General features: G+C 34.0%; 1 protein-coding gene across 8 annotated transcripts in view; it reads left to right on the top strand.

The window, feature by feature from the left end:
- The window catches only part of Dys (Dystrophin), a 257301-nt gene that overhangs the window by 73231 nt on the left and 169529 nt on the right, over window positions 1-14541 (top strand). For 7 of the 8 annotated variants that reach the window (XR_016194043.1, XM_089243761.1, XM_089243760.1 and 4 more), the window contains exons 2-3: window positions 12458-12519; window positions 14393-14485. Coding sequence is in view for 7 of the 8 variants with exons in the window: in XM_089243761.1 (XP_089099887.1) it covers window positions 12458-12519; window positions 14393-14485 (155 nt within the window). In the remaining variant the exon portion in view is untranslated. Of the gene's footprint in view, window positions 1-10927; window positions 11052-12457; window positions 12520-14392; window positions 14486-14541 lie in introns of those variants that run through there. The other variant, XM_089243764.1, reaches the window with a different exon arrangement.

The raw sequence follows: 14541 nt of genomic DNA, 5'->3' as shown, positions 1-14541 counted from the left end.
TAACGAAGGGAGACGTTCTTTTGATACGGAAAAGAAAGTTAGTTAAAATTTTTGCCGATAGAGAGTGGCAAATCACTGGAAATATGCAAATCGGAGTGTTATAAAATGCAGGGTGTACGATTAACAGTTCATTTCTGAACCTTTCTGTTACTGGCGCTTACATAGTGATTTTATTGTGATATTGACGGATAAAGCACTATTGACGAAGTTGTACCTTGCGTCAATCACGAATCATCGCCTGAAGATTTATGAACGTTTCGGACGCAGGAGAGGTTGAAGAAAGGTTCGGGGTTTAATCACTTCTGCCGGATCTTTTTCTTGCCCTCTACCGACGAAAAACTTGTACTAAATTTTTTCTATACAAAAAAAAATTCCCCTTTTTTGAGAATAACGTTTTCGAAAATCGCATTCAAATACACCAATTCCTTCAATATTTATGAATTTTTAAACGACGAATCTATGGGACGCCCTGTAGCTCATTTCTACATTTTTAAGGTTTACCTTATGGTGTTGACATTGGTGGGCAAAGCACTATTGATAAAGTTGTTTTACCTCAGCCACTAATCTTCGGCTGAAGCTTTACGAGCATTTTGGACACAGAAGAGATTGAAGAAAGTTGAAAAATAGGCGTAGTGCCCTTTTGAGACAAAAATTTGAATTAAATTTTTTTCTGACCCAGAAAGAAAATCCGCAAAAACAACTTTTCGCAAACCCTTCAAATGTTAAAATTTCTTCAATTTTCGTGAAATTTTAAACTATTTACGAATTTGTGGGAGACCCTGTATATCTGGAATTTCCACTGCCGTATAGAAATATTTTACTAGGTTTTTTTCCCTTAAATAAGCAAATTTCATTGATTCAAATTTCACATTCTATTGCATGGTATTGCTGCTATAAAGCTACAGCGGACTTGAACTAAAGCCTTAGTTACTTTCTTGGTTTATAAGGACATCCTTTCTTCAAGAATTGTACCTGAAATAAGAAAAGAGCGGGCAAATCTTCACGATTGATTTAAATTGACCTCTCGTGATGTCAACTGCCGATCGCAGAGCTCATGATTCAATGAATTTCATAGCAACCCTTACTTTCCAGAAATAGTAGAAAAAATAAAGAGCTGGCGCAAAAAAATAAGAAAAAACTAGTGAAGATAAATCACCATATCCCTCTGGGACATGCAAAAAAAAAAGTTTTATTCCTCGAACAAAAGAGAGAATTTAGTCCAGCGTGAGGAAGAAACGTTAAAATACTATGGAAAGTGCGGAAAGAAAATTTGAAATTCTATCAATTTAGTGAAATTCGCCACTTATTCAAAATAGAATAACGGAGGGAAATATTTCCAATTCTTTCTTCTTTTTTTTTCAATAACGAAGAATATAAATATTGGAAATATTTTTATTCGTGATTGCAGAAAACGTCAAAGCATATTTATTTCACAATATTTCAAGAAAATATGGTTAAAGTTTATTATATTTAAATGAAATGCTATACATAAAAAAACTTTAGAAGGAGTTGAAACTTTTGAAAATTGAGCTTGGTGAATTCATATGGTTTTCAAATAGAAAAGAAATATTTTTGAATAGAAGTTATATGGTAAAACTTCACGATCATACGGGACATGTAGCCCGTATTCGTAGCTTGCTTTCTTCCCCTTGCATTGTATGGTGAAAATTGTTTGGTCCATCATCCCTTGCGGTTCTAACCATCAGTTTAGTTACACTTTGTACATATGATTTTATTTATATATGTTACTGCCAAAGCCTGAAGTGCAACCAATTTGCTAAGTTGCCGAGAGTTTTGACCAAAGTCCGATTTTCATAAATGATCAGGGTTTTGGCCTCCCAATACGCGAAGTGGCCGGAGATCTCTGGCCAAAGTTCGATGTGCTGATGTAATTTGGATTAGTTTGGATGTAGTTTGTATGTGCTGATGTAATGGATTTGGCCCGGTAGGTGTCAAATCCATTTTTTTTCATCGCCAATGTGTGATAAATATAGTATCTATATTGAAAAAGCTACATGAGACGAGAGTAAAAAAAGAGAAATAACTATTTACAAATATAATAGTGAAAGACATGCAGGTTTTTCTGTCAAATTTTGAAGAAAAAAAAAAGGTTACCGTATTGTGACTGCAGTTTGATTGGTTGCTACAGCTAACGTGGACAACAGTAATTATCACAGAAAATACGCTAATTTGGCAATGATCAAGTAAGTAGTTATTTGACCTACCCCTTAGGGCATACATAACTCTATAAGTCGATATTACGGTAGGAATCCGGCACAGCTCCAAGAATTCGAAGATTTAAGACTTGGCGATGGTGAAGCTTTGGCTATAGAAACATAGTTTTAATTAGAAAAGTATCCAAATGACGTGCTTATCTTAGATGAGTCATTTATTTACTAAGGACCGTATATGTACCGAGATAAAAAATTTATATTTTATACGGTCTCCCTGTCATTTAACTTTCAATTAAAAAGTTGTTGCCCTGTCTCTTCTAAGGCCCCCCCCCACCAAAAAAAAAGAAAAAAATATGTCTCTGAGGGCAATATTCGCTGAGATATTTGAATTGGAAGTCACTGAAAATGAAGGAAAGAACCACATAAACTCAAAACAAGCTCACCCTACGCTCCATATGCTGTTCTTTCCCTCATCTATGAATGAGGTGAGTGAGATTTTTTTGTTTCTCATGAGTGATTTTTGAATTGCAATAACTCAGCTAATATTTCACCTGGAAACGGTTTTTTTTGTTTTTTTTTGGGGGGGGGGGGCTTTTGTTGGGCAGGACAACAACTTTCTAATTTGAAGAAGGACCATACGAAAAATTAATTTTTTTATCTCGGAAATAAATGATACATCTAAGATGGGCACGTTATTTACATGCTTTTTCTAATTGAAAGTGTGTTTCTATCGCCAACGGTTTACGAGTTATTTGAGGTGAAACGGACCACCCTATGTATATATAACAATAACTATAAATAATCAAACTGCTGATTTCTCACTATGACTGTATCTCTAAATCTCTCGTTTGGTTTGACTCACATATGCTTTCATCCTCTCTAAGCCACTGTTTTCGTCACTCGCTCGCTCGATAAGTCACTCCCAAGCTTACACACTCTATTTTGGTCACTCAAATGCTTCAACACTCTCTATGTCACTATTTTGGTTGTTTACTGACTTCATCCCTCTCTATAAGTTACTCTTCTGGTCCCTCACATACTTTCCATGCTTTTTAGCCTCTCACATGCTTTCACACTCTCTATAGGTCATTCTTTCGATCCTCACCAACTATAGTCCGTTTCAGGTTAACTTTGCAGTGCAGAGAAAGGTAGAGAGTGTATTCCTTCGCCGCAAAATATAGTTCCCATATATCGGAGGCTTACGATGATCATTTATGCAGAATATTTCAATTTTTTGAATGATTGAAAATGAATACTGAAAAAATAGTGTTCTGAATCGATCTTTATTCGTTTAAGAATTTTAAAATAGAAAAAAAAAATGATCACCATTATGCGTAAAAAAAAGATTTTTCTCAGTGAGATTGGCGAGAATCAGCTATACCTTACCGCGACTGCGCATCGATACATTGGTTGAAAGGCTTTCGTTGTCATAGCAACGTGTGATGCGGTTCCCTCGTAGCTTCCCTTTCACTGCAAAGTTAACCTGAAACGAACTATAGGTAACTTCCGTGCTTACTCTCTGGGTCACGCTTTTGGTCACCATAGTTGCATGCATGACCCCCACATCCTGGAGCAGGATCCCTAGGTTGGAATATTTTGCAGGCTCCCCGGTCAGACTTTTCACGAGCCCTTCTATGGTTAATTTATAGCGTGAAAAGGCAAAAAATGATGAGACATGTCACGGGCCTCAGGACTAAAGCCCTGTCAGCCCCGTCGTTGTGAGGGGCCATACTTCCATGCACTTGCAGTCACTCACATGCTTCCACACTCTCTAGGCCACTCTGTCAGTCGCTCCCATGCTGGCACACTGTTTTGATTTGGTTTCACAATTCTTCTCATTTCTAATCTAATTTTCTTGATTACTTATTCCTCAAATTTTCCGCCCCCCCCCCACCAAAAAAATACTGCCTGGACCACAGTGCGTTTACCCCCCCCCCCCCCTCGTAAATATGCCTTTGGCCAAGTTGTTCCCATTTAAAAGAAAATACCATAATCGCGTCCCTCAGAGGCATTAAATTGCTCTATTTATCTAATTGATTAATGGCAATGGCAAAGAGACGGGTCAGTTTCACTGGAAAGAAGACGTGCTGGACGAATCACAAAGCTTTTTCCACAATTTCTTCTCCAACTTTAACTGAAAAAGCAATTTAAACGATGTATTTGATCCTCCGATTTTATTGACAGGTTTGATTCTCTTCCGATCATAAATTCTTTTATTTAAAAAGTATCGATTGTAAGAAATATACAATTTGAATTTCGAAAAAGAGGCCTTATTTCCGAAAATTAACTTTTTTCACCAGACTCAAAAAACTAAATTCTTTGTTGAACTGTTTGACACAGTGTTTCCCAAAGTGGACGATATCGTTCCGTGGGGATGATGGAATGGTCTAGGGCAGTGGTTCTCAACGTTCTCGAGCCCGCGGCCCGGTTTCATTTATTATTGTGAGTCGAAGGCCCAGTCAAATACATGACCAACAGAAAATTAATAAGGAGAAATGCAACGCTAATCACTCGCGGCCCGGTTTGAATGAGGTCAGGGCCCGGTACCGGGCCGCGGCCCGGCGGTTGAGAAACACCGGGGGGGATAGTAGAAGCTAAGGGTGTAACACAAGATCCTATGGGTTGGCTTGGGTTGGAAAGCGATGAGAGAAAAAAATGTCTAAAGAAGGGGGAGATGGAATTACAAAAGTTTTGGGAAACTATGGTTTAACTCATTTGAAAAGCATTTTTTTATTCTAAAATTGTCGACAATTGTGTGCGTTAATTTTAGGGAGGGAACAACTGCTCAAACTGTTCAACAAAAAACCAGTTTTTTCGTGAAGGAAATTAAATTTTTCGGAAAAATGAGCCCAGTTTTTGAAATTCACAATTAAAAATTGTATTTCTTACAATCGATATGTTTTTTAAATAAAAGACGGTTTAAATGAGTCAAACGGTGTTGAATAGAAATTCAGTTTTTTTTTGGTGTTTCATGAAGAATTTTGATGATGAGATGAGCCCTGTTCTAAATTTACAATTCAATTCCTTCCTGATGATAAAAATACGCTCATACAGAACGCGCAACAAAAAAAATGCAATATTCGCTGAGATATTTGAATTTGAAAACCTCTGAAAATGAGATAAAGAACCGCTTAAACTTACGAACAAGCTTCATACGCTTTTATTTTCCCACATTTTCAGTGATTTTTCGAATTCAAATATCTCAGCAAATATTGCACTTTGAAGGTATGTAACTTTTATGTTTGATCCCAGGAAAGAAGAGTAAAAATATTCTAATTGGGTTTTTGAGGACAGGGTGACCAAATAAAACGTCAGTTCCTTTTATTTTAATAACTATACAAATCCTTGCAATATGAATGACGTATAGTCCTCCTACCACGAGATGAGATTTGGCTACGGCACGTCATGTCACGTCAAACGATTCTATTTTATCCTAGAAGGACATGCCAATCACGAAAGCTCAGTCACTGATGAACTTTTCTCGATGTGCAATCGTTTTACCAAAAAAAAAAATTGAATAAAATCATCCGACGTGACGTGACATGACGCAGCGAAAATTCATCTCGTGGTCGGCGGACTATATCTGAGGTCTACATGTTATTTGGATGCATTTTGCAATTAGAAGTACGGTATGCTTCAAGGATCAGGGGATTTTCCCATGCACCCTGTATAATACAGACGAATCCCATTACAACGAACTCCAAGAGACCAGAGAAATCCCTTCGTTATAACGAAATACCGTTATAAAGGAATACCATATTTCTACATAGTTCCTGTGCAAAATTATCAGAGGGATTAGAAAAGTTTTCGTTACAACGTGATTTTCACTATAACGGTATTCGTCAAAACGTGATTCGACAGTAGTAGTAGTTTTATGAAATACTTGAATTCCACAATCCGTATGTTGTCAAAAATTGTATCCTGCTCAAGTCAAGGACACTCACGATATATTTCGCTACGAATATTGTCCAACGTGTAGTGCAACTTACGAACGCACCTCCACAATTACTTCAGATATAGCGTATGCGCGTGTAGGATTTACGATCAAAGATATGGCTCGTATTTATAATTGGATTTACATAATACAAAGACAATTTAAGTTCTCAAAAGCGGGTAGTATATCCCCCCAGACTTATTTCCTCATTTACAAGAGCTATAAAATGAAATAATCCCTCAGAAAACTTCCTCCTCAACAATCCTGTTTCGTTAATCTATGTAGATTTTTTTTTAAAGCGGTACTGGGTCGTAAGATATGGTGTATTATTCGTATAAGTTACTTAAAAATGCCCATTCACTGAGTTTCAATTCGCTTCATGAAATTCGAACTTCCCTTGTTATTTCGTCTACTGAATGGTCGAGAAAAATTACAAGCACTTCCTTAAGAGAGAAAACTACAATACAAAGGATTTTTGATACTTGACCCTGACACATCCAAGGTTGAATTATTATTCGTCAGTGGTTCCTCTTCATTACTGCGGATATGCAGCTGTTGGCATCTCTATTATTACCATTTTTTCTTCTTTCGTAAATTATTCCTTAAGTGTATCATTTTACAAAACATGTCCTCAACGGCTTTCGGCATTTTTGGGGTGGAACACTGTGGATGCTTGAAAAATTTCTTTTCCCCCTTGAACTTCAGAGCATTCTTTTCATTTTTTTCCCCACTTTTTTGAACAATAAACATTTTAAAAATCGAGTAAACAACAGAGTGGTGTGTTAATTAACGTGCTGAATAATGAAATGTTTTTTTTAAAATAATGATGGAATTTTCTATAACCAAATTATGTAATTGAAAGTCTTCCAAATGCAATTAAGGATTTTTCCCATTAAATTTAATTTAAATGTCGGGATAAAAAAATTTGTACTCTCATCAAAATTAATTGATAAAAAAATCAATTGCTCTGACAGTATTACATCGATTCTTGCGATCCAATCTTGAATTTCGCTAATTTTAAAACATTGATTGCACGCAAAGATTGAAAAGTCAAGAAAGCAAGGCCTGCGTAGTTTTGTTGGATGTAATTATTGCCGGTTCTTCACTTCCTCTGAATAGCCACACAATTCCAGTATCACCTTACTGTTCCCAAAAATTCGTTTCATTCAGTCATGTAAGTTCAAAAACCACAAAAGGGAGGAGCGGAAAACGATAAAAGTAAATACGAGATGGGGATTACAATATAGCATTATTCTCTCGAATATTAAATGCAATGGGGAATTTTTTGTTAATGCCACCCCCCCCCCTCCCCCGAAAAAAAAAGTAAAAAGTTGGAGAAAAGAAAAATTTCTTAAAAAATAGTTCACCATAGTTCACCCAGGTTAATGAATATTACTGAATATTACAACAAAGTGAATCCCTAGTTCAAGACTTTTGCCACGCCTCTTTTTTAAAACGTTTCCTAGTTAATTTATAGAGAAAGAAAAAGTAAATATACAAGATTTATTATCCTGGCCTTTACATGGATGCTGCACGCGGTCAAGCTTTCTTGTACAAGACATTCCGAATAGTTTCATGATATTTATGCTATTACGTTCATGATATTTATGATATTATGTTCATGATATTTATGATATTATGTTTCATGATATTTATGATATTACGTTCATGATATTTATGATATTATGTTCATGATATTTATGATATTATGTTTCATGATATTTATGATATTACGTTCATGATATTTATGATATTACGTTCATGATATTTATGATATTATGTTCATGATATTTATGATATTACGTTCATGATATTTATGATATTATGTTCATGATACTTACTGATATCATCCAGTTTCATGATATTTACTGATATCATCCAGTTTCATGATATTTACTGATATCATCCAGTTTCATGATATTTACTGATATCATCCAGTTTCATGATATTTACTGATATCATCCAGTTTCATGATATTTACTGATATCATCCAGTTTCATGATATTTACTGATATCATCCAGTTTCATGATATTTACTGATATCATCCAGTTTCATGATATTTACTGATATCATCCAGTTTCATGATATATTTCAAGAAATAAACCAATTACAATATTTTGTTCAATCAGCAAAATATTTTGGTTACATTAACTTCTTATGACATTATTCTGCTAATTCTTTTCTGTTCTTTTTTTTAAATCTTGATGGTTGTAAACCAGGAGCTGCACAGCCTTTCCAGAACGCGGACCAGATATGTGGTAATTCTGCGGCTTGCGGACCAGAAAATTGTATACGCAGGGTGACCTGAATTTTGCGGGACAGTTTTGTTTTTCCCACTTTCCACTTTTCAACCAAGCAAACTTGAATTTTTGAGATCGAGAAATTAAAATTATTTTCATGACAAATAAATTCGTGGCTTTTATTTTTTTTCTACTGTAATTGGTGACTTTAGTTGCCTTTGGCAACTTTCTGGCTATAAATGACAACTTCACTTGCCATTGATAGTTTTTTGGCTGTGATTGGCAACCTTACTTGCCTTTGACAATGTTTTAGCTGTGGTTGTTAACTTTGCTTGCTTTTGAAAGTTTCTTGACTATAATGCAATTTTAACTTGCCTCTGAAAATAAACTAAGCTGTAATTGGAAATTCTACTAGCCTTTAGCATATTTTGTTTGGCTACGATTGGCAGCTTTAATTGCTTTTGACAATCATTTTTGACTATAATTGGTAACTTTGCTTGCCTCTGAAAATTTCATGGCTGTAATTAGCTATCTACTACACTTTAGTCATCTTTTTTTGCTGCGATTGGCAACTTTACTTGCCTTTGAAAATTTTTTTGGTGATGATTGGGGATAACCCGTATGGATCGTGGATCACGATTTCCCGTATTTTTATGAAAGAAATAAAAGCTTACGCATTTAATGTGTTATGTGTGATTGATACTTTTCTGCCGAAACATCTTCCGAGTGACGGAGGTTGTGCGCCCCTGTTTTAAACGCTTTCCAACTCGCGGCACTCCTTAAGCAATTTCAAACCTCTATGGCACTTTATATTGTCATGGTATCGGCATTATTGTCCATCGTCATTTTCAAACTCACTGCGGTAAGGTGCGAATTTTTCGAAATTTGAATACTTAGCACATTCCGAAAATAAACACAACAGAAACATTATTTTGAGAATGTTAAATGACACGTTTCTAAATTTTAGCAATTAAATTGTGAATTATTTTGCTAAACGACACATTTTTCCAATTAGAAAAGACATTTATTCCTCTCGAAATGAATGTCAAACAACACGTTTATACCTCCAATTCAATTACTCCACCACACATGATAACGTTATGTCAGGAGAAATGCAGAATACTTCTTACAAGAAAGACGTCCTTCTTTTACACGTAAACGCTTGAAACTGTCTTGAGACACAAATTGCAGTTTGAATAATAATAATAATAACAAACACGTTTAGAAGAAATCAAAGAAAGAAAGAAAAAAAAATTCTATAAGTGGAAAATGTGGAAATATTTAGTGGGAACGATATACTGTATTTACGTTCATTGTATGAAAGTATCAGTAGTAATTGGTTTTCTAATCACAGGTTGCATTCGTTCGTCATTAGATGGTTTTTTGTTTTCATCTTCAAACTAGTGATTCAATTACAATATTGTTAGACATTTTTTACTCCCGGTATCCACAATCTGCACCTTGGTTTTGTTGTCTTGAGATGAAGCCCCTCTTAAAAGATAAGGAAGATAAAACCCCTCTTTTTTTTTTCCGGCACTGTGACCGGAGGAAAAAAATTCATTCCTAAAAGAAGGGTGACCGTTAAGCAGTGGGTGACAGCATCTGCGGGCTGACAGTTAACTCATTTTGACTAGCGTTGCGTTTTGCGCAGCGCTTTGTTTAAGAATTTTTTCAATCAGTTTTTTCAAGCAAATTTTTGTATGAAATGATTTTTGGAAATTAGTTCTAATGAGAGAGAGAGAGAGAGAGAGAGAGAGAGAGAGAGACTGCCATAGTATTTTTTAAAGTTTGTTTGTAGAGAAACTCAGTTATCCTATAGCTTTTCAAAAATGAAATTTTTTTGAAATTTTATTTTGATTTTTGATCTGGAAATTTTTTTTCATGACCTGAACAGAAATAAATTTTTTAAAAACGGGAATTTTTTTCCATGAATATTTTTGTCACATGGTGCACGAGGGTTCCTAAAATCATAATTATTAATTATTTTAATAACATTAAGTTAATTAATTTCTGTTGATTGAAGAGTTAATTAATTGGAAATTTGTTATAATTACAAAGAAGAGATGAAAAATTAATGTAAAAATGTTTTAAAAAAACTTATCATTTTTGTTATTAAAACAACCAGCCATCATTATTGAAAAATTGTGATATTTGATCACGAATTAAAAGCGCGGTCAAAAGTGGGTTAAGAGAGAGGTTTTTATTGTAATTCTTAAAAATGTGTTTGAAATAATTTTTAGGTTTGGTTTATTAGACAAACCCAAGCATATACAGAATTCGTCAATTTCGCCACTGATACGAGTTTTGTATTGAAGAATAATCCGGTTTCGCATCGAGAATTACGCAACCGTCCCAGATATAAAACCTCTCTTTTATTTCTTATTTTTTTCCGCCCTTTTTTTTCTGAATATTCACTACATACGTTTCGGTCAGCATAGAATTCATGATGAATCCCTGTATTGGCAGCAATATTGGCGACAAAACGGATGGCTGAAGTTGGTAGCAACCTTGCCCGTTCAGAGTTTTCCGTTTTTTTTTTCATTCTTTTCCCATTGTATATCGCGAGAGTGTTTTTTATTTTTTTCTCCCTTCCCTTTCGTCATCATCATAGAGAAAACGTAGCACATGTGAGCCACGGAGTGAAAAATCATGACCACTGGTTCGTGAAATTCTACAAAAAATTATGGAAGTTGTATTCTTTGGTAAGTGTAAAAAAATTATATAATTAAATGTTTGCTTGGTGATTTTATTTATTTATTTCCCACCCGTACGATTTACGGTGTAATGAAATAACGTGAGGGCAAACTCACAACAACCGGTCATCACCATCCCGCCCGGTTCAAGTGGGACGCTTTCTCAGCCAACAATGTGCGCTGGTAGCAGCATGGCCCCCCCCCCCCCGATCAAAACAATGAATAGGTGCATTTAAATGGCCCGTCATGTATAAACAACCGATCGGATTTCGTAGGACTTCATCCGATTGTACAGAGAATAAACTTTAATGAAATATTGAACTATAATAAAGTTATAATATGAATAAAATCCAATGAATACTTTTAAATATATTTATAGTGATTCTATTTTTGATTTTTGAATTTAAAATCTAAAACTTTGAATAAGTTTTGTGTCATTATGATGTGTCATGAAATTTGGTTTGAATATGATATCAGGAATTGGTTTTCTTATTTCTTTCAATTAAATGAAAAACTAAAAAAAAATGAATCTTTGATCTCATAGATTGAAGATATTGTTTGGTGAAAAAATTGTACTTGATGAATTTTTCGTATTGTTTTTTTATTGATATTTTAAATGCTTAATAATTGTTGAAAACTGATGAATTTCTTTCTATGACACCGTAATTGATATTTTCTATGCCCACTGGCCAATAATTGCAGAGAACTCAGACACATTTCTTTCTATAATACTGAGTGTCAAATCTTTGAAAAAAGTATATTAGACTATATTACAATATTATTTTTATATTATATAACATTATAATATGATACTTGTAATACAACACTAGATTTCTTCTGAAAAAAAGTCATTTCTCAATTTTTGTAAATGTTGTCTTATACTTTTAACCTTTCATCTACCCTTTATTTGCAGAAAGTGGAAAAGAAAATGATAATGAATACAAATATAATAATGACTATAAATTATCATCATGTAAATTATTTGGGAGGTAATTTTAGTTCTAATTAAAAACGAAAATACTGTTTGAACGAATTATAATTTGTTAATCTAACTTTTGGTTCTGTGTGTAGATAAAGGGTTCTCATTCTCTCATTCTTCATTTTTCTGGTTCTCATCAGTAGATAAAGGGTTGATTAATTTTGTTATTACTACTTTGTTCGATTTCTTATGTTTTGTTTTACATTTGTTTGTTTATTTGGCAAAGAAAAACTGAATGAAGCTGCTATGACATATGTAAAAATTTTGAATGATTGAGATTCATGTATTCGTACCATATAGAAAAATTACTTTTCAATTTAGCCTTTTTTCATATGTTTGATATGTTTTTTTTGCGTATTCGTGTATGGAAAAAGCTAATCATATTTTATCGACAAGTTTAGCAATTTTGATAATTTAATCTTAAATTATTTTTCAGATGAACGAGAGGATGTTCAGAAGAAAACATTTTCAAAATGGATAAACTCCCAATTGATAAAGGTGAGAAGACTTCATTTTGTATATCTGTAATGTGTTTTATTGAATAATTTTCTTTCAATTGTAATTATTGAACTGACATATTGACTGAGTAAAAACATTCATTTTCATGGAACATAGGATGTTAGTAGATTCGAAAATATTAGTTCCACACTTTTTTTATTACATTTTCTTTCTGATAATAAGAAAACAAAAATTTCTTGAAAATAGTTATTTCTCCAGATATTTACTTTTGAAATTGATATAATACCGAAATTTGTTGTAGAACATTGAATAATTATTGTTAACACTGAATTAATTACCTGATTTCTATAAAAATACAACACAATTTCTATAGAATCCTAAAACAAAGAATGGAAATTTATTGTAATTCTTGTTTTCAAACATTGAATATTAGCTTTATATTTTCTACTACCTACTCTCCCAACAACTTCATATACATTGTCAAGTATTCAACACTTCAGCAGACATAGTGAGCTGTATCTGTCCAAGAAAAGAACCCAGAGGTTGTCCAACGTCCGAGATAGAGGTGTCCAAGATATAGAGTATTGTGAACATGCTTTGGTATGGGATTATGGCTGGTTCCATTCAAAACTATCCAATATAGGGAGGTGTCCAGGATATTGAGATGTCCAAAATGATATGTTATACTGTATTATGTTTCATATTAAAAACATTTGTTATACCTAGACACACCCAGGCTCTATCACAGAGTGATTTAAGCACATTATCCTATGCAAACTGGGGTGATTGGCAAAAGAGTGACAGAGTGTGTACAAGCATATAAATGACTAAGAGTGACCTAAGTGGTGTGCAATGCAAGGACATGAGTGATCAAAAGAGTGACTTTGAGACACCCAGTTGTACTTCTCGAGGGGGGGGGGGCAAGCAGGATTCTAGCCAGCCCAGGGTGGCGAATTTATGAAATGAGTGGTCAAGAAAACTGGGCTAGAATAGGAGAAGCACAGCAAAATTTGTGTATCCCATAGGCGACAAAACCATCAATCCGCCTCTACCCAGACACTTATTTTTCTCACCCTAAAACAAATGGAAAAACAGACTAATGAGCACTTTCAGCACACACAGTTTATAACTTTAATTTTATAATTTAATTTCCAGAGAGTCTGTCCAGACTTTACTTTGTAGGGTCCTACTTTTGCGAACATTTCCCTTATTTTTGGGAAAAGGGTGATTAATTTTGTAAAAAAAGTAATTTTGTGGGAAGCGAAATAATGTAGTTAATTTATAGAAAAAAAAAGTGAAATGCATGGCTTGGTTAATTTTTATTTTGTGTTGGGGAGGTTTTCTCAGATCTAGAAATTTGTGAAGGGTCCTCAAAATGAACCAAAATTTCCCCTGGTTTTATCTCGATTCCCATTTGAAAAATTGATTTCCTTTTTATTACTAGTTCCAAGTTTGTTTTGCATGTTAGTGGTAAAGATTGAAAGAATTTAATCTCTTTGAAATGCTACACTGAAATTTTTTAATTATCTTGTAGAAATCTGTACTGTTCAATACTAATATAAAGCAGGGTTTTTTCCAATTTTCGGTGTAACCTAGTTGCTTTCCCTGAGCTTCCAAAATCTACACTTCTCCTTAGCTTCCCAAGTGCTTAGCACAGGCCTTATTTCTTATCAGAGTAGTAATAAAAATACTTGGAAAGAAAAAAAAAAGCTTATCACTGAGAACCTCTTAAAAATTCAAAGGTTTTTGCACCTACCCTGAAACAACGAAGCCTCCCAACCTATATTTGACAACCCGTGCTTTAAAGTATATTTTTATAATAAGAGTGACAAAAATGTGTCAAAATTATTTTTTATATTTTTATGATTGTATTTCCATAATATTTATGATAAAAGTTATATAATATTTTCAGGCAAACCATCCTGTAGTAAAAGATTTATTTTTAGACTTAAGAGATGGGACACGGTTACTTAGCCTTTTAGAAGCACTATGCGGGAAAGAATTGGTGAGAATTTTTTAAAAAATCTTTATTCTTTATAGTTTATTGAATTTTTTCATCCA

The sequence above is a fragment of the Pholcus phalangioides genome, unplaced genomic scaffold, assembly GCF_987345545.1.
Source record: "Pholcus phalangioides strain wild (caught in Gottingen) unplaced genomic scaffold, Ppha-v1.0 ptg000015l_1, whole genome shotgun sequence".
NCBI lineage: Eukaryota > Metazoa > Arthropoda > Arachnida > Araneae > Pholcidae > Pholcus > Pholcus phalangioides.
The sequence above is the reverse complement of the archived record's forward strand: the minus strand, read 5'-3'. Positions and strand labels throughout refer to the sequence as shown.